Consider the following 25,152-nt stretch of genomic DNA (forward strand, 5'->3'; position numbering starts at 1 on the left):
ATAGAAATAATTGTATGTTATATGTTATATGTGCTACGTGCTTTTCAGTGTTATTATTCCAGGTTATTTTCCCGGGTTATTTTTATTTGCTATTTTTAATAGCAAAGAAATACCTTTGACCATGTGATCAGTGAAAGGACTTAGATTCACGTTGGTACTAGTATGTAGCCTTTGGCCATGTGGAACATGTCTCCGTAAGAGAATGAATTCTATTCTATGGTAATGGCAGAAGGTTAGACAGGGCTATAAGCCTGAAATCTACCGAAATGTTAATCCGAAGTTGTATATCTTCTGTGCCGTTTGGGCCAAAGCTTTATTGATGTATATCAAGCATGGAAATTGTTATGTCTCATTGATTGTATGTCTTTAAATCAAATCAATGATTGATATGGAATGTTTGTCATAGGATTCACATATGCCCTTGTTGTTCCTTGTTCCTCTTTGCTTCTGCCCTATTAATGTATATATATGGCATAACGTTATATTGTATCTATTATTGAACTCACTAAGCGTCACCGCTTACCCTCTCGATTTTTAATAAATTGCAGGAGATAAACATCCAGTATAGTTATATACTGGTAGAAGATTTTTGAATAGTTTGAAACTATTGTATCGATAGAAGTTTATGAATAGTTTGAAACTATTGTATTTTGCACTCCCATATGTATAAAACTATAGAATCCTGGGAAGTTATGTAATATATAACACTTTAAATTATTCGGTTTGTATCTAGTAGTTTGTAATCTCTTTATCAATGTAAAATATTGTTTTATTATGAATATGCAAGTAGCATGTTTTGGAGTAACTATAATGTCGAATATGAAAGTTTGGGTCTTTCATAAATACGAAAGTTAGGGTCTTTCAGCTCAACTAGAATCAAAAATAAAAGACTTTAGAAAACTACAGGAGGACTACAGTAATAAATGTGAAAACTATGTTTATGTAGTCAAACAAAACACAGAACTAGTGGCTGAAATTGAATCCTTGAGTGGCAAATTTGAAACTGCCAAGCTTGATGTTCGAAGTTATGATCATTCAAGTGAAGTAGTTGCAAATATGATAGATCACACCATGAAATTTAAGAGAAATCAATCAAAAGGTCTAGGATATAATAATGTGCCACCTCCCTTTAATCATTCATATCTACATAAGCCACTGTCCAAGGAAGAAATTGCCAATGAATCTTCTATGGTTTATGACAAATCTTATGGTTTTGTTTCGGGAGGATTTATTAATGTTGAAAGTACTAACATTTCTACTTCTCCTGCAGATCAATCCTTGAATCAGTCACAGCACGAAGTTAAAGGATCTGTGTCTGAACATAAACCTGAGTCCGAACCTGAAGTTTTAATTTTAAACAAAGACAATTCTTTTTCAAATGTTTTGAGTGACAATAGTTCTTGTGATGTTTTTGATTCTTCTGATACTGTTTTTATTTCTTCTGATACTGATACAGTTTTGAATGCTTTTAATATGTCTGATAAATTTTTGAACAATTTGGTTGACAATTTGAATGTTTGTGATAAAAATGTTGAGACACCACTAGTTTCACAACCCTCCATCAGTAAAGCACCCTTATTTGCCTCACAACCTAATATTGTTGCTCGTTCTTGTGAGAGAAGCAAAGGCGTTGGTAGGGAAAACAAATCTGATCAATGTAGTACTAGTTCCAACAATAACAAGCAGATTTGTTTTAATTGTGGCACTAGTGGTCATATTGCTAGAAATTATCTTAATCGAATGTTTGTAAGTCATAATCTTCCAAGAGGGGAGAACGAGTTCAGAGGAAGGTCTTTAAATAGAAACTCCTCTAGAAGTCATTCTCGAAATGATGATTGGGCAGATGAATGAAATAGAAAAAGGGATATTTTTAACAGACATAAAAGGGTTTTTAATCACCATGGCCCAAGCAGTCAGCCAAAAAGGAGCATAGCCACGCCAAGTTCAGGCTCATCCCAAAGCAGTAGTGGATCTTCAACCAACTCTGGTAGAAGTCACACATGCTGTAAGCAGACTGTTAAGCATAAAATGACAAAGTTAACTGAGACATACAAAAAACCTAATTATAAATGGAGGCCCAAACCTGTTCCCAGTACATCATCTGTGTCCCCTGAGAAGTTTAAGAGTCATAAATCTAAAAAGGCATCGGGATCACCTAGGAAGATCATGACCTGGGTGCCCAAATCTAATTAAACCCGCACATTTTGTAGGGACAGTTGCGGGGAAATGTCATCGAACCATGGTTCGTCAACAGTGGCTGTTCCCGGCATATGACGGGAGATATCACCCAACTGCACAGCATTCAATCATTTAATGGGGGGTATGTCTCTTTTGCAGGTGGAGATGGAGGGAAAATCACTCAAAAGGGAACTGTGTCAAATGGAGTTCTAAGTTTCGAAAACGTGAATTTCGATCCCGAGTTGAAACACAGTCTGTTAAGCGTTTCTCAGATCTGTGACAAGGGCTATTCTACGTATTTCACTGACAAGGAATGCATGATTTTAAAGCCAGGCTTTGTCATCCCAGAAGAATGGATTCTCGTAAAGTCGAAAAGGGATGGGAACGCCTATATCATTGATATGAATAGCAATCTCCCAGAACAAGTTACTTGTCTATTCTCCAAGATCTCCGAGCAAGCTGCAATGTTGTGGCACCGAAGATTAGGTCATGCTAACGCCAAGAATATAAATTGTCTTGCGAATAATGAGATGGTCCGTGGATTGCCTGTCAAAGACTCTATCACGTTTGACAAATGTGTGTCATGCGCTCAAGGAAAGCATCATCGAAATCCGCATTTGCCAAAACAGGTTAACTCAATCAGTCAAGTTCTTCAACTACTTCACATGGATTTGTTTGGTCCAGTGAACGTGCTAAGCATCAACAGAAGTTCTTACTGTTTAGTTGTGATTGATGATTTCTCTTGATTTACGTGGGTTTTCTTTCTATCCAACAAAGTTGGCGTCACTGAATTGATCAAAAAGTTCATAATACTTGTTGAGAATCAGACCAATCATAAGGTAAAGGCGCTTCGTACCGATAATGGAACAGAGTTTAAGAATTTTGTTCTCAATCACTTCTGTGCTGAAAAGGGTATCATGCGTCAATTTAGTTTAGCTCATACACCTCAACAAAATGGTGTTGCTGAAAGGCGGAACAGAACACTCAAAGACGCTGCAAGAACGATCTTGTGTGACTCAAAGCTGCCTGTTTTCTTTTGGGCGGAGGTGATAAACACTGCCTGTTATGTTCATAATCGTGTGCTTATCAACAAAGCTCAAATGAAAACTTTGTATGAAATTTACTATGGAAACAAGCCGTCAGTCAGTCATTTCCGAGTATTTGGCTGTCCTTGCACCCTTCTTCACCTAGATGCCAACCTGAAGTTTAATGCCAAAGCCGATGATTGTTATTTTGTGGGGTAAGCTGCTCGCACCGCTTATAGAGTCTACAATAAGAAAACCAAGCAGATTGTGGAATCCTATGACGTGCGTTGGTTGGAAGAGAATGAGACAGACGCAAGAGTGGGTCCAGATTGGTTGTTTGATTACACGTCACTTTTCAAATCCTTAAACGTGTACTCAAATAATGTATCTAGAGCTGGTTCGCATTGGAAGAGCATCTCTGAAGATGAAGACGAAGAAGTCGTGTACAAGCTTGTATCTAAATCCTCTGCTTCATCAAAAGAGAAAGCCAAACCTTCACTTGGGGGAGAGACCTCTGGTTCGCATAAGGGAGGATCTCCTGCTACATCTGAGGGGGAGCCTTCTACTACATCTGAGGGGGAGCCTTCTACAATATTTTCGGGAGAGTCTTCTTCTACTCCTCAAGGGACCCGTTCTTGGAACATGATAGTCCTCAATCAGTCCATACTGATTCTTCTAATGCTGGAACGATACCTCATATATCTATAGAGAAAGATTTTGTTCCAAATGATGCTTCCGCTATCTCTACTACCTTTATGGAATTGCTCTTTCCTGATCTTATTGCAGATGAATATGTCGCAGAACCATCTGGTGCTGCGCAACCAGCAAATGAAGGAGGTATCAACATTCACACTCTTCCTGTTTCTCTAAATGATATCAGCCAAGAAATACCCTCAAGAGTTCAACGCGATCATCCGATCGAAAACATTATTGGCCAGCTAGATGATGGTGTTAAAACTAGAAGCCAGAGTGGAGACGTAAATACATGTCTGTATTCCTGCTTTATCTCAAAAATTGAGCCCAAGAATGTAGAAATGGCTCTACACGAACCTAGCTGGGTGGATGCAATGCATGAGGAATTGCACCAATTTGAAAAACTCGGTATTTGGAAGTTAGTTGAGTTACCGAAGGGCAAAAAGTCTCTTGACACACGATGGGTCTATCGTAACAAGCAGGATGATTCAGGGGTTATTGTGCGAAACAAAGCTAGACTGGTAGTCCGTCGGTTTCGAGAAGTCGAGGGTCTTGACTACACTGAAGTTTATGCTCCCGTAGCTCGCCTGGAGGCGATTCGTATCTTCCTAGCGTATGCTTCGTATATGAACTTCACTGTCTTTCAAATGGATGTCAAGACTGCCTTCTTGTATGGCAAAGTGAAGGAAGAAATCTATGTTGATCAACCTCTAGGGTTTGTCGACTCGAAGTATCCTAATCATGTTTACAAGTTGGACAAAGCGTTATATGGGCTGCATCAAGCTCCTAGAGCATGGTATGCAACTCTAACAAAGCACTTGCTCGAACATGGTTACACTCGCGGCACTATCGATCAAACATTGTTCATAAAGCATGTCGACAAGGACCAGATACTCATACAAATATACGTCGACGACATAATCTTTGGATCAACTAGCCAACAGCTTTGCAAAGAGTTCGAAAGTGTAATGAAGAAAAGATTTGAAATGAGTTCTTTGGGAGAAATGACCACGTTTTTGGGGCTTCAGGTTAAACAGAATTCAACCGGAATCCTACTACATCAGGCCAAGTAAGTGGAGGATATTCTTGAGAAGTTCGCACTTCACGATGCTAAATCTACTTCTACATTGATGGTTGAACGACCTCTCCTGACTCGAGATCCAGAAGGCGAGCCCGTAGATCAAACTCTCTATCGATCGATGATCGGATCGTTGATGTATCTTACTGCAAGTCGACCGGACATTATGTTTGCAGTCTGTCAATGCGCACGTTATCAGGCTAATCCTAAACTTTCTCATTTTATTGCTGTTAAAAGAATTTTTCGGTATATCAAAGGAAGCCCTAAATTAGGTCTTTGGTATCCGAAGAATTCTGAATTTGATCTTTATGCTTTTACTGACAACAATTATGGAGGCTGTGAGCATGATAGGAAATCAACTTCAGGAGGATGTCAATACCTAGGTGACAGGTTAGTTTCATGGCAATGCAAGAAGCAGCACACTGTCTCGACTTCAACAGCAGAGGCGGAATACATTGCTGCATCAGCTTGTTGTTCTCAAGTTATCTGGATCCAACATCAGCTGTTGGACTACGGTTTGAATTACTTAGAAACCTCTATATATTGTGATAATGAAGTAGCAATTCAAATTGCTAAGAACCCAGTCCAACACTCTAAAACTGTCACACCCCAAAACCAAGAATGGCGGAAACATTCTGGGGCGGAGGACGTCATGTGTAGTATCACAACACAGTAATTGTAAATAAGCAAACAACATCATCCATTGCATTAAATATAAACATTTTAATTACAAGTGGTTTCTTTCATTGTACAAGATATGATAATAACTTATCAAAATAAAAGACGAGTCTTGAGTGCTCCATCTTCTCTAAACCTTGTATTGACACCTGTTTATTTGTAACCTGAGAATACAAGTTATTTTGAAAGAGTTTATCAGCATTTAAGCTGGTGAGTTCATAAGTATTTAATGTCATTACTTTGATTAGTTGATATGAAAGACTAGTAAATGAATGATGAAACATTTAGTATAAGTATGAAAAGCTCTAGAAAATCCCATATTTCCTACTAGTATGAAAGTAGTCTTTTACCTAGACCTGACTATTTTGACAGTACGTATCTCTTTGAAAATGTGATGGTTTTTCCTTGTTTATCTCATATTAGGAGCCCCTGTAGTATACCTGAAATGGTATCAACTTAGAACATCCGTAGAGTGCTCATTTACCTCTGTTGCTAACAGCCGGGTGTAGGAATAGTTAGTCCCTTATGTATACCCACGATGGTATCAACCTAGAACATCCGTAGATTGTTCATTTACCTCTGTAGCTAGCAGTGGTTTTCGGAATGGTTAGTCCCTCAAAGTATGATGTGGTACTAGGAGATAAAGTCCCAGTCTTCCTCGTCGATGTTGTGATTGAATCACAAGGTAAGGATAGAAAGGCGAACGATATAACCATATCTAGACATATAACATGTAATATTAAATTGCCATATAATGTCTATGTAAAAGTATTCATGTATAAGTATTCAAGTAAGAGTATTCATGTACAAGTATTCATGTATAAGTATTCAAGTAAGAGAATTCCTTCATATAACATGTAGTTTGGACTCATGAATGAACTGACTCTGGTGTAATTTCTTGTAGTAGTGAACATGTTTTGCTTACTTTAAACTATTCCTATAATAGTTTACTAGAATGTAATTGATGAGCGACCAAGTAGGTTTATACACTATTGTTATCTATTTGTATCGGAGCTAAATTACTGAGGGAACATTTATGACCATATATGTATACATGATATATAACTAATATTTAAACGACTTTCGGACGAATACCCAATATCCCACCAGACCACATCTCAAGGCGCGAAAAGGAAATAGGGTGGATAGCCTTTCTAAGTCTTTTAAACATTTCTTATATAACTATACATATAGAGGCATGCAATTTATAATATAAAAGCATAAAGAAGTTTTGTAAAACCGTTGAAAAGTCTAATAAAGATTTGTGACTTGATGTCAGTTTATAAAATGATTGAAAGTATTTTGTTTGATAAGACAGTTTAAGTACACGTAAAACCATTGTTTGAAAACACCTTTGTAACCGATTTTGAAAGGAAGCTTACAGTATGTAAGACAGTTTGATAACGAGCTTTAATCATGTAAACACGTTTAAGAAAGTCATTTGAAGTAATATGTTTAGTGAAACTGTTGAACTTGTAATAAATCTATTTGTATACTAGTTATAAATCACATATGATTGATTTATTAACAAGAAGTATCCCAAAATATTGATGTTTTTCGTACCAAAATAATCGTATGTTTGTAGTACTAAAATAATCGCATGTTTGTAGTACTAAAATAATCGCATGTTTGTAGTACTAAAATAATCGTATGTTTGTAGTACCAAAGGTGGACACATATACATATAGTATACGCGGAGTGTTTGATTTATATATAAATAACAACACTTTTCAGTTACCGAAAGATATGATATCATCGTGATGCATTTTGCACACAAAAGTTTCTTTATAATGATTATAAATCACATATGATTCCGTTGATAAAAAGTATAAAACGAAACTTTATATAACATACGATAATCATCGTGTGTTTTACTTGTATTCCCCCCCTTAAAAGCATATAAAAATATTCATAAAACATTTAAAAGTGTGGATTATAGGGGTATGAACTCACTTGACAACTTGAAGATAGCGAGATGGAAAAACGGCAGAGTTAGGTCTCGGGAAATGGATTTTTCCTCGGAAATCTCGGGATTTCTCGGGAGAAAATCGACCTTCAGATCTTGCACGAAGTGACCAGGGCTTCGTGGTAGTACGAGCACGGAAAATGAGGAAATACGCAAGAAAAATGAGAGAGAATGAGCCTCCTTTTCGGAAGCCTTCGCATGCCCTTTTATAGGGAGGCTGGTCAGCCTTGGTACGCGAGTCTGATGGGACGGGTTCCTGGGTTCGCGGGTCGGATGGGACGTGTCGCTGGCACGCGGGTCGGATGGGACGTGTCGCTGGCACGCGGGTCGGATGGGACGTGTCGCTGGCACGCGGGTCGGATGGGACGTGTCCCTGGGTTCGTGCACTTCGCATTTTCATTCTTACACCCTTCGCATCCCTTCGCATTTATCACCTTCGCATTTATCACCTTCGCATTTATCTCTTTAGAATTTCTACAATTTCATCATTTATGACTCCCATTTGCGAAGTTGAGTATTGATTTCCAAAAATGCGAAACTTCAGGGACAATATTTGAAATCTTCTGTTTTCTTCCCCAATTCGCATTCTACTGTGAAATACTTCGCATCTTCATTCTTACACCCTTCGCATCCCTTCGCATTTATCACTTTCGCATTTATCACCTTCGCATTTATCACCTTCGCATTTATCTCTTTAGAATTTCTACAATTTCATCATTTATGACTCCCATTTGCGAAGTTGAGTATTGATTTCCAAAAATGCGAAACTTCAGGGACAATATTTGAAATCTTCTGTTTTCTTCCCCAATTCGCATTCTACTGTGAAATACTTCGCATCTTCATTCTTACACCCTTCGCATCCCTTCGCATTTATCACTTTCGCATTTATCACCTTCGCATTTATCACCTTCGCATTTATCTCTTTAGAATTTCTACAATTTCATCATTTATGACTCCCATTTGCGAATATTAACCCAATTGACTTCAAATGATGTCCGACTTGAGCGTTCTTTTCATGTATGGTTACGGTTTGACGATATCTATGACTTTCATTTAGACACCTAAGGTCAAAAAGTGTTTTGTTGAAACTTTGCGTTTTTACGTAACTTCGTATTGCCGGTTTTTGTCGGGAAACTTAGAATGGTCATAACTTCTTCGTTATAACTCGGATTTTAGTGTTCTTTATATGTATGAAAACCTTGTTACAATATCTACCACTTAGTATACTTAATTATGGTTTTATAAAATTTTAAATTTTGACCTAAATTTTGCTGTTGTTACATTATCCCCTCGTTAGAGAGAATTTCGTCCCGAAATTCGCATTTTGACTGGGACTCCAATTTTTGCAGGCAGGCGTGAGTGCTTATGGTCCATTTGTTCCTCTTGTTCCTTTATGAATCTAGATCCTAATGTGTGTATTTCAGCGGACTTTCATTACTCCACCTATCACTTCGACCGATCGGGATCGTGCGGTTTTGGTTTTATTTACTTATGTTCTTCTAACTGTTAGCATATTCACTCGATGAATTAGGGCAGCTATGTTTTGAAATTCATGGTTGGATTCACTGCTAGTTTTTGAGCTTGGATTTGACTTGTTGTAAGCGTGGTATTTCTAAATGATATGTTGGGTGTTTTGTGGACTGTGAAATTAATACACCTTGTACCCTACAAGTAGTGCCTCCAGATCTTCAGAGCGATTATCATTGCTCCTGACTCAAGATCACGTGTTGTATAGTTAACTCCCTGTGTCTTAAGTTGTCTTGAGGTATAGGCAGTGACCTTTCCTCTTGTATAAGAACAAAACCAATTCATACTGATTATGAAGTCAAAACCTTGTGGTTGATTAGGTGACGTGAAGATCTAAACTAAAGTATGATTGCTCATGACTTAAGGAAAAATGGTAGGTACTTTTGTTCTATCTGACTTTCTTGTCCCAATCGACAGAAAGGATACGCATTGGGCTTCTAAGTTTACTCGCATGGCAGCATGATCACTCGTAGTCTTCTTAAGTAGTCTCCATCTTGAAGTTCATCTTAGAACTCATACCTGGTTCATCAATTTCAGTTTTGCGTATACGAGTCGTATATAATTAAGATTGAAAAGGTAGTCGAATAAATGATTCTTCTTTAAGCTCACATCCCAACGAGGAAAAGAAGTTAGAGTGGAATCATCAATTCTAAACCTGTAGAACCTTGATTATATACTACCCTTATGTATACATTCTTCAACAATAGATCAACCGTATGGGTCTTTGGATTGAACTTGACATGTTGTACGAGTGGTACTTCGGGGCGGTTTGTTGAATTTTTCTTCGGAAAGGATGAGAAACAATAACTAAGAGGTACTCCTGGAAAAGTGATCTAGAAGATAGGGACGTACGTGTGAAGTTGTTTTCGCGTCGATCAAATGGAATCTGATTGTATGATAATGTCGGAATCATACAAAAACTTTATAGACATTAGAATTAAACATAAGACGTTTACAGACAAAACACAACCGTGCACCCACGAACAGAGTTACAGTACTTTAGGTTTACCACTAGACTATTGCTGCGAATAAGATATACTACAAAAGACAAGTATACGCAGCACGAGAATTCATTTACAGACAGGATCTCGCAAAAGGTAAGACTCTAGTTGCACTAGTCCTAGATAGTTTATACGTCTGTTACAACGAAACACCTTAATTATATTAACGTGGTTCTTGAGCAGGCTCTCCTGCAGCTGTGATTCTGAGAATCTTCCCGTCTGCGCCAGAGTTCTGCGTTATCGGGCAATCCTTCTGGAGGTGTCCAATTTCACCGCATTGGTGACATATATGGACAGTACCCATATTGGTGGTGGAAGTGAAACGTCGGGTAGGAGTTATGGGAACGTAGGTTCTTTCCTTTTTCGAGCAATCTCTTTTATAGTGCCCATACTCACCACAGTGATGGCAAGTCGGATTTCCATCGGCGTTGGGCGGGTTGTTGATCGGTTTTGATAGACTCTTGCGGTAACGTTTGGTGTGCCTCTTTTTGTTGCAGTTTGAGCACTGCTTCCCCCGACAAGGTCCAAAGTGGTGATAATTACATTTGATGCAATTTGGGAGGTTTCCAGCATATTGTCGGGCTGGGTTAGGGACAACTGGTGTTTCTGAAGGGACGGTAGTAGGAGGTATAGATACCGTAGTTGTGGAGGTCGTTACTCGTGGTTGTTTCTTGTTCGTCCCTTTACGCGATTTGTCCTTCATCCTATCCCAAAACTTTCGTTTGTTTCTCTTTGTCTTGGAAATTGGGGTGTCATGGTAGCTTGTCGTTCGCTGTGGTACTTGATTGTTACTTGGATTGGAACTGTTGTTACTAATCCCGCTACCATTCGCATTGTTAGCATGAAGGTGGGTCAGAAAAGCTGACACAGCAGCCGAGACTGCAGCTTGAACGGTAGTTGCATCGATCTGGAGGGTTGGTGCTTGGTTGATGGGTTGCTCGTTTTTCTTTGGCGACATGATTCTGTAACATAAAAGGGTAAAGATTTGTAAGCGATTCTGGTTGACCCTGATGTACTTAGATTGTTCATGTTAAGAGTACCACGATGTTCTCAAAAGTTTGACCTACATCTCTATGATGCAGTCCTAGTACAGAATGAGAGTATGTTCGCGAAGGTTTGACCTACATCCCTATGATGCAGTCCTAGTAATGAATAGAGGTAAGTTCGTAGAATGTTCTCAAGACGTTTGTTGTACAAGTTGAGGTATCGTGGGTTGGTGAATAACAAGATCCAACCACTGAAAGAGACTTGGAAGTGTCTCTTGAAATAAATTACCTTAGTCCAATGACTTGACTAAAGTATGATTCAGATAGACTCCAATGAAAGTAAGATAAAAGTACTTATATGAGGAATGATGCCAAAAGTTAGCCGGCTGTCAATATCTTTGATATTCACGATGTTAAAGATTCGGGAAAATGACCTTGTAAAGGTCTTACATCATATCCATAGAAGATAGTTCCTGACAGCATAAAGACCTAGCTAAAGTACTTACGGAACAAGATAATTTCATAGAAAATGCCACATCGGGCATAAACAGAAGAACACGATTTCTTTTTATAAGGGAAATAAAGTAAAGCGTCCACTACGGCGACGGTCATCCCTCTGGTGAACTCTTAGTTCAACCAATTGACGTTCCATGTCAAGTAGGTGTCTTTCGCACACCATCTGGCGTACTTGGAGCTCTTAGCCTTCGGCTCGTGATCCAGCTAGTGTTTGCAACAGGATTTCATGGTTTCTCTCTGATCTCTCGTGGGCATCTTCTAGATGAATGGTGTGGAGGGTATGCATCCTCGCATCGGTGACAACTTCGGCAATCTGATGTTGGGCTGACCTGCCTTGAATCTCATTTTGGGCCACTCTGCGGACCAAGATTGGCAAGACTATATCTGCTAAGCCCTCATTGCTCAAGTCGTAAAAACTTCGGTCGCCATTAAATAGCATAGGCTGATCTTGTCCTTGGCTCCATGGTTCCAAGCATTCCACCGAATCAGGCGTCGGGCCATGAAGAGTCGGACGAGGGTTAGGAATTGGAAAGGGAGCTGCTCGGGGTAGGTTCTCAAACTCTAGTTCGGATTTAGCATCGTAAGAAAAGCCTTCATCACGGTGGTCATCCCATAGGATGATCGTTCTATGGTTCTTCTCCAAACCAACCAGCTATAACTTCATTCGAAAGATACTGGTTGTCAAGGGGATGGAGTCCAACTGTGATTTCTATGCGAGAATTTAGGGTAAGTGGAAAATTATTAGACGAACTATCTAGATAATTATGTAGAAAACCTTCATCAGTTACATCTCTATTTGTGAAGTGCATACCAGCTATGTGTAATCTAAATATGATAGACCTTCGAATAAGTAACCTTAATTCCAAATTCACACAGAATAGGGGTAAGGCAAAATTATCATAGATTCTAAGTCTATAACATCCTAATTACATGCAGCCTTAGTGTATCCACTTAGCAACTATCAATTTAGTAATGAAGATCCCGTTTTAATTCTCAAGTATAAAGTAATCATAGTAACACCAAAATACACCTATAGTATTTTTAAATTTATTGTTAGGTTCTATTGTTCTCTTTGTGGTAGGGTTGGTAAGATTTTAGCATTGTTGCAACCACACACTTAAACTTAGGCACATGCTAGTCAACTCTCGGATAATATAGGCGATCAGGCTATATCTTCCCAGTTTTGACCATATGTCTCTAAGCCCACTTGTGTTGTCCAACAATCGTAATTCTTTTGTATTGTCCTAGTGACACTGATTTTAGTATGAATGCAGCACGTATACCTACTTAAATATTTTACTATTTAAAGTATAGACTCTTGGTCAGAGTATTTTTAATCCCTTATGTATTTATAGTTAGTATATCTTTTATGGGTTGATATACTTAATTCACTATAAACAATGCTCTGATACCAATCTGTCACACCCCAAAACCAAGAATGGCGGAAACATTCTGGGGCGGAGGACGTCATGTGTAGTATCACAACACAGTAATTGTAAATAAGCAAACAACATCATCCATTGCATTAAATATAAACATTTTAATTACAAGTGGTTTCTTTCATTGTACAAGATATGATAATAACTTATCAAAATAAAAGACGAGTCTTGAGTGCTCCATCTTCTCTAAACCTTGTATTGACACCTGTTTATTTGTAACCTGAGAATACAAGTTATTTTGAAAGAGTTTATCAGCATTTAAGCTGGTGAGTTCATAAGTATTTAATGTCATTACTTTGATTAGTTGATATGAAAGACTAGTAAATGAATGATGAAACATTTAGTATAAGTATGAAAAGCTCTAGAAAATCCCATATTTCCTACTAGTATGAAAGTAGTCTTTTACCTAGACCTGACTATTTTGACAGTACGTATCTCTTTGAAAATGTGATGGTTTTTCCTTGTTTATCTCATATTAGGAGCCCCTGTAGTATACCTGAAATGGTATCAACTTAGAACATCCGTAGAGTGCTCATTTACCTCTGTTGCTAACAGCCGGGTGTAGGAATAGTTAGTCCCTTATGTATACCCACGATGGTATCAACCTAGAACATCCGTAGATTGTTCATTTACCTCTGTAGCTAGCAGTGGTTTTCGGAATGGTTAGTCCCTCAAAGTATGATGTGGTACTAGGAGATAAAGTCCCAGTCTTCCTCGTCGATGTTGTGATTGAATCACAAGGTAAGGATAGAAAGGCGAACGATATAACCATATCTAGACATATAACATGTAATATTAAATTGCCATATAATGTCTATGTAAAAGTATTCATGTATAAGTATTCAAGTAAGAGTATTCATGTACAAGTATTCATGTATAAGTATTCAAGTAAGAGAATTCCTTCATATAACATGTAGTTTGGACTCATGAATGAACTGACTCTGGTGTAATTTCTTGTAGTAGTGAACATGTTTTGCTTACTTTAAACTATTCCTATAATAGTTTACTAGAATGTAATTGATGAGCGACCAAGTAGGTTTATACACTATTGTTATCTATTTGTATCGGAGCTAAATTACTGAGGGAACATTTATGACCATATATGTATACATGATATATAACTAATATTTAAACGACTTTCGGACGAATACCCAATATCCCACCAGACCACATCTCAAGGCGCGAAAAGGAAATAGGGTGGATAGCCTTTCTAAGTCTTTTAAACATTTCTTATATAACTATACATATAGAGGCATGCAATTTATAATATAAAAGCATAAAGAAGTTTTGTAAAACCGTTGAAAAGTCTAATAAAGATTTGTGACTTGATGTCAGTTTATAAAATGATTGAAAGTATTTTGTTTGATAAGACAGTTTAAGTACACGTAAAACCATTGTTTGAAAACACCTTTGTAACCGATTTTGAAAGGAAGCTTACAGTATGTAAGACAGTTTGATAACGAGCTTTAATCATGTAAACACGTTTAAGAAAGTCATTTGAAGTAATATGTTTAGTGAAACTGTTGAACTTGTAATAAATCTATTTGTATACTAGTTATAAATCACATATGATTGATTTATTAACAAGAAGTATCCCAAAATATTGATGTTTTTCGTACCAAAATAATCGTATGTTTGTAGTACTAAAATAATCGCATGTTTGTAGTACTAAAATAATCGCATGTTTGTAGTACTAAAATAATCGTATGTTTGTAGTACCAAAGGTGGACACATATACATATAGTATACGCGGAGTGTTTGATTTATATATAAATAACAACACTTTTCAGTTACCGAAAGATATGATATCATCGTGATGCATTTTGCACACAAAAGTTTCTTTATAATGATTATAAATCACATATGATTCCGTTGATAAAAAGTATAAAACGAAACTTTATATAACATACGATAATCATCGTGTGTTTTACTTGTATTCCCCCCCTTAAAAGCATATAAAAATATTCATAAAACATTTAAAAGTGTGGATTATAGGGGTATGAACTCACTTGACAACTTGAAGATAGCGAGATGGAAAAACGGCAGAGTTAGGTCTCGGGAAATGGATTTTTCCTCGGAAATCTCGGGATTTCTCGGGAGAAAATCGACCTTCAGATCTTGCACGAAGTGACCAGGGCTTCGTGGTAGTACGAGCACGGAAAATGAGGAAATACGCAAGAAAAATGAGAGAGAATGAGCCTCCTTTTCGGAAGCCTTCGCATGCCCTTTTATAGGGAGGCTGGTCAGCCTTGGTACGCGAGTCTGATGGGACGGGTTCCTGGGTTCGCGGGTCGGATGGGACGTGTCGCTGGCACGCGGGTCGGATGGGACGTGTCGCTGGCACGCGGGTCGGATGGGACGTGTCGCTGGCACGCGGGTCGGATGGGACGTGTCCCTGGGTTCGTGCACTTCGCATTTTCATTCTTACACCCTTCGCATCCCTTCGCATTTATCACCTTCGCATTTATCACCTTCGCATTTATCTCTTTAGAATTTCTACAATTTCATCATTTATGACTCCCATTTGCGAAGTTGAGTATTGATTTCCAAAAATGCGAAACTTCAGGGACAATATTTGAAATCTTCTGTTTTCTTCCCCAATTCGCATTCTACTGTGAAATACTTCGCATCTTCATTCTTACACCCTTCGCATCCCTTCGCATTTATCACTTTCGCATTTATCACCTTCGCATTTATCACCTTCGCATTTATCTCTTTAGAATTTCTACAATTTCATCATTTATGACTCCCATTTGCGAAGTTGAGTATTGATTTCCAAAAATGCGAAACTTCAGGGACAATATTTGAAATCTTCTGTTTTCTTCCCCAATTCGCATTCTACTGTGAAATACTTCGCATCTTCATTCTTACACCCTTCGCATCCCTTCGCATTTATCACTTTCGCATTTATCACCTTCGCATTTATCACCTTCGCATTTATCTCTTTAGAATTTCTACAATTTCATCATTTATGACTCCCATTTGCGAATATTAACCCAATTGACTTCAAATGATGTCCGACTTGAGCGTTCTTTTCATGTATGGTTACGGTTTGACGATATCTATGACTTTCATTTAGACACCTAAGGTCAAAAAGTGTTTTGTTGAAACTTTGCGTTTTTACGTAACTTCGTATTGCCGGTTTTTGTCGGGAAACTTAGAATGGTCATAACTTCTTCGTTATAACTCGGATTTTAGTGTTCTTTATATGTATGAAAACCTTGTTACAATATCTACCACTTAGTATACTTAATTATGGTTTTATAAAATTTTAAATTTTGACCTAAATTTTGCTGTTGTTACAAAAACCAAGCACGTCGATATTAAAATTCACTTTATCAGAGACTGTTATGAACGTTCTTTAATTCGAATAGAACAGGTTCACACTGATAACAATGTGGCGGACTTGTTCACAAAACCTTTTAACAAAGCTCGCTTCGATGTGCTTGTGGGATTTTTGAAAATGATATGTTTTGAGGATTAAGTTTTTTTTCTTTTTTTCTTTCTTTCTTTTCTTTTTTTCTTTTCTTCATTTATTTTTGGTTTTATTAATTTACATTTTCAATTTTTTAGGATAGTTTAAATTTGCGCATTACTTTGTTTCGTATTCTCACCCATGCACAAATTTAGGGGGAGAAATAAAAATCCAAAAACAACAAAAAAATTAAAAAATAATAAAAATCCAAAAATAGTGTCATTTCTTTTTAGCATTTTAAAATTTATTGTTGACAACTTCGATTGTAGGTTTTGTGATGGGAAATGAAATCATCTAGTGATAACGGACAATCTAAATCGGCATAATGTAGCCAAGTTGAATTGTCTACGCTCTGTATTCAATGTGCTGGTAGGAATGAAAGACTTTAAATGGACCTGACTAGGAAAAGATGAACCTAATAAATCTTATGGACTTGACAAACTTAGACCTAGTTAGATCTGTTTAACCTGATGTCACGACGCTCGGATAGGTTGAGCAGGGAGATAAACATGGGAATCTATCGGTCACATTAAATAAACCGTATCTGAAACCGTGGAGTCACTTTTCCTCAATGTGCAGATTCTGTCCTTAATTCTGGTTGGATGGGGCGACTAGTAAATTCCGATAAATTAGGTCTGTAGAATATCATTTTCTTTCTTTCTTACTGTCAGTCATATGTTATCTCTTCTGTGTGATCGAGAGATCCAACCTGGACTATAACATATGCAATTCTATTTCTCTGCATCTTCTTTCTATGCAATTCTTTCTATCTGTTAGCCATATACTGTCTCCTCTGCGTGATGTTAAATCCGACCTGGTACATAGTATATGCACCATTCTCTTCTCAATCCCTCTGAAATTTCAGTTAGCCATATGTTTCATCCTTTGCGTAATTGGAAGAGATCTGACCTGGATGTACAGCATATGCATTCTAAATCTATCTTCTCTCTGAATGGTTGTCTGCTCACCCGGTGTCAGGAGTACTCTGGAGTTCTTGAAGGCTGGAGCATATCAGGACATGGGAAACATGTTCTGGTACACTTAACAATTGAACACATACAGGTTGTCTGTAGATGTCGCTGCTCGATTTAAGTGGACAACAATATCCCTGGTCGTAGTCAGTTAAATGGTCGTAAGGTAAATTTATTTAAGATTTAGGATTTATCATAATGAATCTTGTCATTGGTAAAGTGTCCAAATATGTCAAAAGTTTTTTCGTGTTTAAGTGGACCACAATACTGGTAATCAATCAGACGGAGATGTGAAGACGAGGGTACCGAGAAGTAAATCAGATTGTCCAATAACTTTGATCCAAGAATCACAAAAGAAATAGTAGTTAAGTTTTTTTCTGTTAAAATTTTTATTTGAATTTTAATTTTACTTTTAGTTTTATTTTTTATTTTTATTTTATTTTATTTTTAATTCTTAGTTTGCAATTTCAAATTTTAATTTATTTTATTTATACTTTTTACTGTTTTATTTAATTTTATTTTATTTAGTTTTATTTTATTTTTGTTTTTGTCTGGTTTTATTTTTCTAGAATTTAAATTATTTTTGTTAGGTTTTATTTTTATTTTTATTTTAGTTTATTTTCGAAATTAATTTAATCCTGAAAGTTTTTTTAATTTTAATTGTTGGAAGTTGGAAATACTAGGTAGTTATCAAGTAAGAGGGTAAGGAAAGGTAAGATAGGGTAAAAAGGGGTTTACTGCCGGAATCTCCTCACTCATGAGATTCCGGCCGCAAACTAAGTCTCAAACCCTCTCAAAAGGCTGAAAATTTTCTTGTTGATTTTCGGAAAAACAAATACATCATCACAAAGGTAATTAATTCTAGATCACAAATATGTAATTTGTTTTGTGTTTCACCGTGTCATTGTGCTTGAAATCTCGAAAAAACTGATTTGGCGAAGTTTACGGCCGTAAGCATAGGCCGTAAACTCCGAGAACTTGAATTTTCGACTTGGTTTTATTTTATTTTGATGCAATTGATGATTATAATTATGTATTTTCAAGTATCAGTCGTTTATTCGAAATATATAATTGATTTTTGGGAGAAATTCATACTGTAGGTTCACAGGCCGTAAACTCAGAGTTTACGGCCCAGGAACTTTGTGTTTACTGCTTGTGTTTTTGTATAAAATATTTACGGGAATATAATGTGTTGCTTTTACAAGAAAATTCTTAGGCCGTAAACTTCGAGTTTACGGCCCAAGAACAGTTTTTTTTTTTTTTTGTCAAAATAAATTCTTTTCTTTAAGGTTTCTTACAGTTGTGTTTGAGTGCAGACTATGGCGAATCTAAAATTTGCAGATATGCACAACTTAGCGATTGTACCCACGGATCCACCGGTCATTCATTCGGACATGCGATCAATGATTCATAGATTGCGTGAATGTTGTTTAGCGTCTGCAATAACAGTCAATCTGGTGGTCTATCAGAATCTAATACGCAAGTTTTGGGCGACTACGAAGACACGTATGGATAATGACGGCAATTTTACAGTTACGACAAAAGTGCAGGGTCGAGAAATTGTTATTAATGAAGGCTTTATTCGTAAAGCTTTATTAATTGATGATCAACCCAACTATCCAACGGAAATCGGAATCGAGGATGCTCAAAGGATTCTACGAAGAATGAGTTACGAGGGAACATTTCCACCAACGCTGAAAAAGCTGCTTCATCCATACTGGAGGTTCTTCGCCCATGTGTTTTTAAGCTGCGTCTCAGGAAGAAGATCTGGGGCAGATGAGATTTCTCAACACACAACTGGTGCTTTGGTATCTCTTGCTGCGGGGTTTCGTTTTAATTTCTCAAAGTTCATTCTTGAGGAATTTATCATTAACATCAGAGCTTCTACATGGGATACTTTTCTACTGTATCCCTGCTTTGTACAAATGTTTATCATCATTCAGTTTCCTGAAGTAAGAAAGACGGGTGACACGTTGGATATGAAGTCCTTGGGTCTGCACACTGTGGGACTCATCAAACAGAATAGAAAAGGGAAATTTATATTTCAAGGGCTATATCCGTTGGAAAAGTTTGGAAAGTTTACTAAATTGGATGAACCTCCGGAGTCATATGAGTCGTCCGAGCAGACTTCCTCGGAGCAGACATCTACTAAAAAGTCAACTCCAACCAATATTGTGATAGATGTATCCGAAGATGAAGAAACCGAGAAAGAAGACTCACCAACTCCCAAAGCTCAAACTGTCTCAGAACGTGAACAAGAGTTGAGTGAAAATCAAGCTGGTGGAGACATGAATATTGGTGAAGAGCGAAATGATTCTTTTGATGATCTTGACCTAACTGGTTTTGATCATGATGATATAACAGCCTCCTTGGCCAGCAGTGCCAATATTGTGTCCAATGAAAATCTTGACACAACTTTTCACAATGTCGATGATGTTGCTGTACAAACAACTGAGACAAGGAAATCGAGCGAGACATTTGAGATGCGAACTCCTACTTCTAAACAAATGGTGTCGACTACTATTCCTATGGAGATGGTTATGGGATGTTCCCCTCCTGTATCTATTTCTCCTACTTCAGACTCCTTTGTGAGTGTGTTTTCTCCAGAAGCTGACCAATCGCAGTCCAAAAGAAGAAGACTTGATGCAAGACAATCTGAACTGATCGCAAGTTTGGTTAGTGGTCTTCCTATCCCACCTATCACTGCTACCACTACACGACTCACCACTACAAAAATGTTTCCAACTGGCCCTAGTTCAACTTTTGATGTTGCTGGTCCCTCAGCACCACCCGGTTTCTTGGTTCCTCGATTTAATCGAGATGCCGCTTCCGAAAGGCTAGCACTACATATGGCAGAAGAACAACTCTTGTCACCTATTCCTCGAGGAAAGGGTGTTTCTATAGATGAAGGGGGTGCTCGGGGTGAAAATCTTTCTCTTGATGGTCTGCAAAAAGAAATTTCAGTTCTTAGCCAGAAAAACATTGGACTCGATATTCAAGTGGCAGAGCTTCGTGCTCAGAATGTCGACCTTCGTATCCAAGTGTCTAAGCTCCAATTCGATAAATCTTATCTTGGTGGACAACTGGCTGAACTTAAGAAGGATAAGAAACTGAAGAGCAAGCAGATCTCGGATTTACAAGATCATTTTAATCTACTGACTTCAAGTTATTTTGAGTTGAAGAAGAAGCTAGAGGTTGATTTTGGTGATAAGTATCAGACGACTGCTGAAGAACAAAGAATTAATCATCACGTGCAGGCGTTTCCAGTAGACTTGCTGGTCGGTTAGTCCTCTGGTACCGCTGAACGTGTTACAGTTGATCCTCCAGTGGCTCCATATATTCAAGAGATTATTCGACGAGGTCAAGAAGACGATGCTCAGATGGGGCAATTATTGTTTAAACGAAATACTACTTGAAGTGCATCTCGGGGTGGACCTTTGGTAACTGTCACTGATCTTGAAATTGTTAGATTTCGTGACACATTTGGGGATACATCCGGAGTGGCTGCTTGGGGATTTCATGATCCTCTTAGACTGTGGATTATCATTCGTAAGAGTGGCAATTCAGAGTTGTACAAGGATATCCTGCTTTTAGTTCTTTAACAAGAGTTGATCTACCGGAGTTGTCACAAACTCTGTTCATCAATCTTTTGAATGAACCTCAGGTTTCACAGTTCAAGCACTTTTTGGATGATCAAGTCAAGAAAGGTTTTCCGTCAATGCCGACAGCTGAGTCAGTTATCTTGGAACACCCGGATGTCTTTGAAGAATCTACCGATAAGCCTTTACAGGTGGTTATGTGGCCTCCTATGAAACAAATCAAACAATTTCCAATTTCTCAGGGCTATCAAGATGGATCCCTTAGTTCTTTGGAATGCTAGGTCTATGATGAAAATACATCTGGAGTAGTCATTAAACTTAAGAATGGATGTATCCGTTTGTATGATCGTAGAGACTTGCTGCAATTCAGGAAGTGGGATATTCATTATCTAAGCAACTTTCAAATTAAAGTTGTTGAAGATATTTATAAGAAAATAGCCAAGGTATATACAACAATGGTCGCAGAGATTCTAAGCAAGAGGATGTGGAATGGAGCGATGGTCCAGATGGATGTGATGCTTGTCAACAAAGGGATGGGTTTGAGCTAGTCCAATCCAAGGGGGAGATTGAAAGACCCTGAATAATAGTTTGGTCTAGGCATAACAGTTAGTGGTAGTGATAGTCTATGAAAACTTTTAGTTTACGGTTGTTATGTGTTTACGGCCGTAAACTCCTTACGGCCGTAAACACCTTGTGGTTGTAAGTCTAGTCTATAAATAGGGTATTGTGTCAGACTTTAAAGGTTGTTGATGCCTTCGTATTTTCTCCAAGTTGTATCTGACGTTTTATTGCTTTAAAGTGTATGCACGCTTGGTTCGTTTGTTATTTGCTTATTGTTTCATCTTTTACTTCTGTTATCTGTCTTTGATCATTGGCAGATCCGTTTTCGGGCTTTACAATTCATCAAGGATTTCTCCAAGATTGCAGTGCCACTCACTAGGTTGACCCGGAAGGGTGTTGCTTTTTCATGGAGTCCTGAGCAGTAGACCTCTTTTGAGATTCTTCACCAGAGGTTGTGCGAAGCCCCGGTGTTATCCCTTCCAGATGGAGTAGAGGATTTTGTGGTCTACGGCGACACATCGATATCAGGATTGGGTGCGGTGCTTATGTAGAGAGGGCATGTGATAGCATACGCATCGAGGCAGCTGAAGCCTCATGAGGCGAGGTATCCCACTCACGATCTGGAGTTGGGGGCAGTGGTGTTCACCCTCAAGATTTGGCGCCACTATCTGTATGGGGTTCGGTTTACCATATACAAGGACCACAAGAGTTTGAAGTATTTGATGGATCAACCCAACCTGAATATGCGTCAGAGGAGATGGTTGGATATGGTGAAGGATTACGATTATGAGATCCTGTACCACCCGGGCAAGGAAAATGTAGTAGTCGATGCTCTGAGTCGTAGGGAAAAGAGTGCCCCTATACGAGGTATATGTATGAGGATGATCGTGATGATTCTGGTATTGGATACTATTCGAGAGGCCCGGGTAGAGGCTGTGAAACTGGAGAACCGCAAGAAAGAGCGAGTGATTGGGCAGGTGTCAGAGTTTGTTAGTGATAGTCGTGGGTTGATGACCTTTCATGGCCGGATTTGGGTGTCGTATGGAGGAGGAGCATGTGGTGTATTGATGGTGGAGGCGCATAAATCGAGATTTTTGATCCATCCTGGGGCCACTAAGATGTATTTGGAATTGAAGAGGGACTATTGGTGGCCCTATATAAAGAGAGATGTTGCATGGGTTGTAGACAGGTGCTTGACCTGTCGCCAGGTTAAGGCCGAGCACCAGCATCCGCATGGTCAGTTGCAGCCACTAGAGATTCCTCAGTAGAAGTGGGAACAGATTTCTATGGATTTTATCACCAAATTGCCAAGGACTGGGAGGAGTGTCGATGCAATTTGGGTGATTGTGGATCGGTTGATGAAGAGCGCTCACTTCCTTGCTATCAGTGAGAGCTCTTCTGCGGAGAAATTGGCAGAGATATATGTGAGGGAAGTGGTGTCGCGGCATGGAGTGCTAATCTCGATTGTATCAGATCGAGACGTACGCTTCACTTCCAGGTTCTGGAAGAAGTTTCATGAGGAGCTGGGTACGAGGTTGCACTTTAGCACTGCTTACCACCCTCAGACCGATGGGTCAGAGTGAGCGGACAATTCAGATGCTCGAGGACATGCTTCGTGCATGTGTATTGGATTTCGGAGGAAGGTGGGACATGTAGCTATCATTAGCTGAGTTTTCCTACAACAATAGCTACCATTCGAGTATTGTTATGCCTCCATTTGATTTATTGTATGGAAGGAGGTGTCGGACTCCCATCTGCTAGGGAGAGGTGGGGTAGCGAGTGATGGGTGGTACAGAGATAGTGCTCCAGACGGCTGAGCAGATACAGCAGGTCAGACAGAGGTTGTTGACAACCCAGAGCCATCAGAAAAGTTATGCGGATAGACGTCGGTCAAAGCTTGAGTTTCAAGTAGGTGATTTCGTACTCCTGAAAGTATCTCCTTGGAAAGGAGTGATCCGATTCAGGAAGAGGGGCAAGTTGGGGCCCCGGTACATTGGTCCTTTCATGGTGGTTGCGAGAGTTGGCAAGGTAGCATATCGATTGGAGTTACCTGCGAAGTTGAGTCAGATACATGATACCTTCCACGTGTCTCAGTTGAGGAAGTGTATTGCCGATGAATCGGCAGTGGTTCCATTAGAGGATATTCAGGTAGATGCAAGCCTGAATTATGTCGAGAGACCGATCGTGATTCTAGATCGGAGAATTAAGATTCTGAGGAATAAGGAAGTGCCCCTAGTTCAGGTTCAGTGGCAACACAGGAAAGGATCCGAGCTAACATGGGAGCTGGAGTCCGAGATGAGTGAGCAGTATCCAGAGTTGTTTGCAGAGCAAGACTTCGGGGGCGAAGTCTGAATCTAGTGGTGGGGGGGGGGGGGAATTGTAACATCCGGAATTTCAGGTATTATATTTTAATTATTTATTTTTGTCAAAAAGGAGGGGACTCGACGAGTCAGAGCATGGACTCGTCGAGTTGAGACGCGATGATGATTCGAACTAATGAGGCGACTCGACGAGTCGGGAAGTGGACTCGACGAGTTGGCACTGGGGGTTGAAACCCTAAATTTTATGGCCTGAGCCCTATTTAAGGACCCTTATAGCCTTCATTTGCGGCTACCAGTCCAGATAGAGAAACCCTAAGGAGCTTTTGCATGCTGTGAGTGAAGAAGGGCCATTTTGATCCTTGTTGGTGTGATTTTGCAAAGAAGAAGGGGATTCCAGCAAGAGAAGGTGTCACCACTAGGAAATTCTAAGCTTTGTAACATCAGGGATGATAACACTTGTAAACAAAATGTGAAAGCATGCATGATATTCATTCAATAACAACAAAATTCCATCAAACACTCTATACAAACGCTTCAAATAATCAAATAAAGATTGGAAGCCCTACAAATCCCGATTTGAGTCTATAATGGACTAGGATTTCCTTATTGGGCCTAATAGACCAATAAGCTTCCTATTTGACTACTTTGGGCTTAGAACTCTTAAATGGGCTCTAATTGGACCCACTTTCATAAAAAATTAGCATTTTGGGCCATGATGGACCCCAACTTATATTATTAGCTCTAATGGGCCATAAACTACTTATTGGACCTCTATTTGGGCAGTGAACCTTCCTAAGGGCCCAATGGGCCGAAAAATGTTAATCAAGGTCTCATGATTTTGATCTAAGGCATAATAAGACCCAACTTCTCTCTTTCTCTTCTCTTCTTAGCCCTTCTCGGCCCAACTATGTAAAAAATGAAAGGGATTGCATGAAGAGAGGTGGTGACACCTCATTTTTATTTTAAGGACTTCTAAGCCATTACATAACATGTATCTAAGCAAGATAATAGCCATAGAGTAATAACCTAATCTTCTCTTTTCTTCCTCTTATCTTCGGCTGAGAACAACCCAAAGCATACACACTCTCACAAAATTCTCTCTAAATCTCTCTCAAGATCACCTCCTTCTTCTTCCAAG

General features: G+C 38.7%; 1 protein-coding gene across 1 annotated transcript in view; it reads left to right on the top strand.

Annotated features, from left to right (window-relative positions):
* The window catches only part of LOC145035935 (uncharacterized), a 28,691-nt gene extending 9,848 nt beyond the window's left edge, over positions 1 to 18,843 (top strand). The window contains exons 3-10 of the mRNA XM_078984434.1: positions 947 to 1,210; positions 1,271 to 1,657; positions 2,338 to 2,430; positions 2,512 to 2,903; positions 3,006 to 3,324; positions 3,424 to 3,834; positions 3,912 to 4,180; positions 18,823 to 18,843. Of these exons, the coding sequence (XP_078840560.1) occupies positions 947 to 1,210; positions 1,271 to 1,657; positions 2,338 to 2,430; positions 2,512 to 2,903; positions 3,006 to 3,324; positions 3,424 to 3,834; positions 3,912 to 4,180; positions 18,823 to 18,843 (2,156 nt within the window). The remainder of the gene's footprint in view (positions 1 to 946; positions 1,211 to 1,270; positions 1,658 to 2,337; positions 2,431 to 2,511; positions 2,904 to 3,005; positions 3,325 to 3,423; positions 3,835 to 3,911; positions 4,181 to 18,822) is intronic.
* Positions 18,844 to 25,152: the final 6,309 nt, after the last annotated feature.

Source organism: Lactuca saligna, chromosome 3 (genome assembly GCF_052625555.1).
Source record: "Lactuca saligna cultivar CGN05327 chromosome 3, ASM5262555v1, whole genome shotgun sequence".
In the NCBI taxonomy this organism is placed as follows: Eukaryota; Viridiplantae; Streptophyta; class Magnoliopsida; order Asterales; family Asteraceae; genus Lactuca; species Lactuca saligna.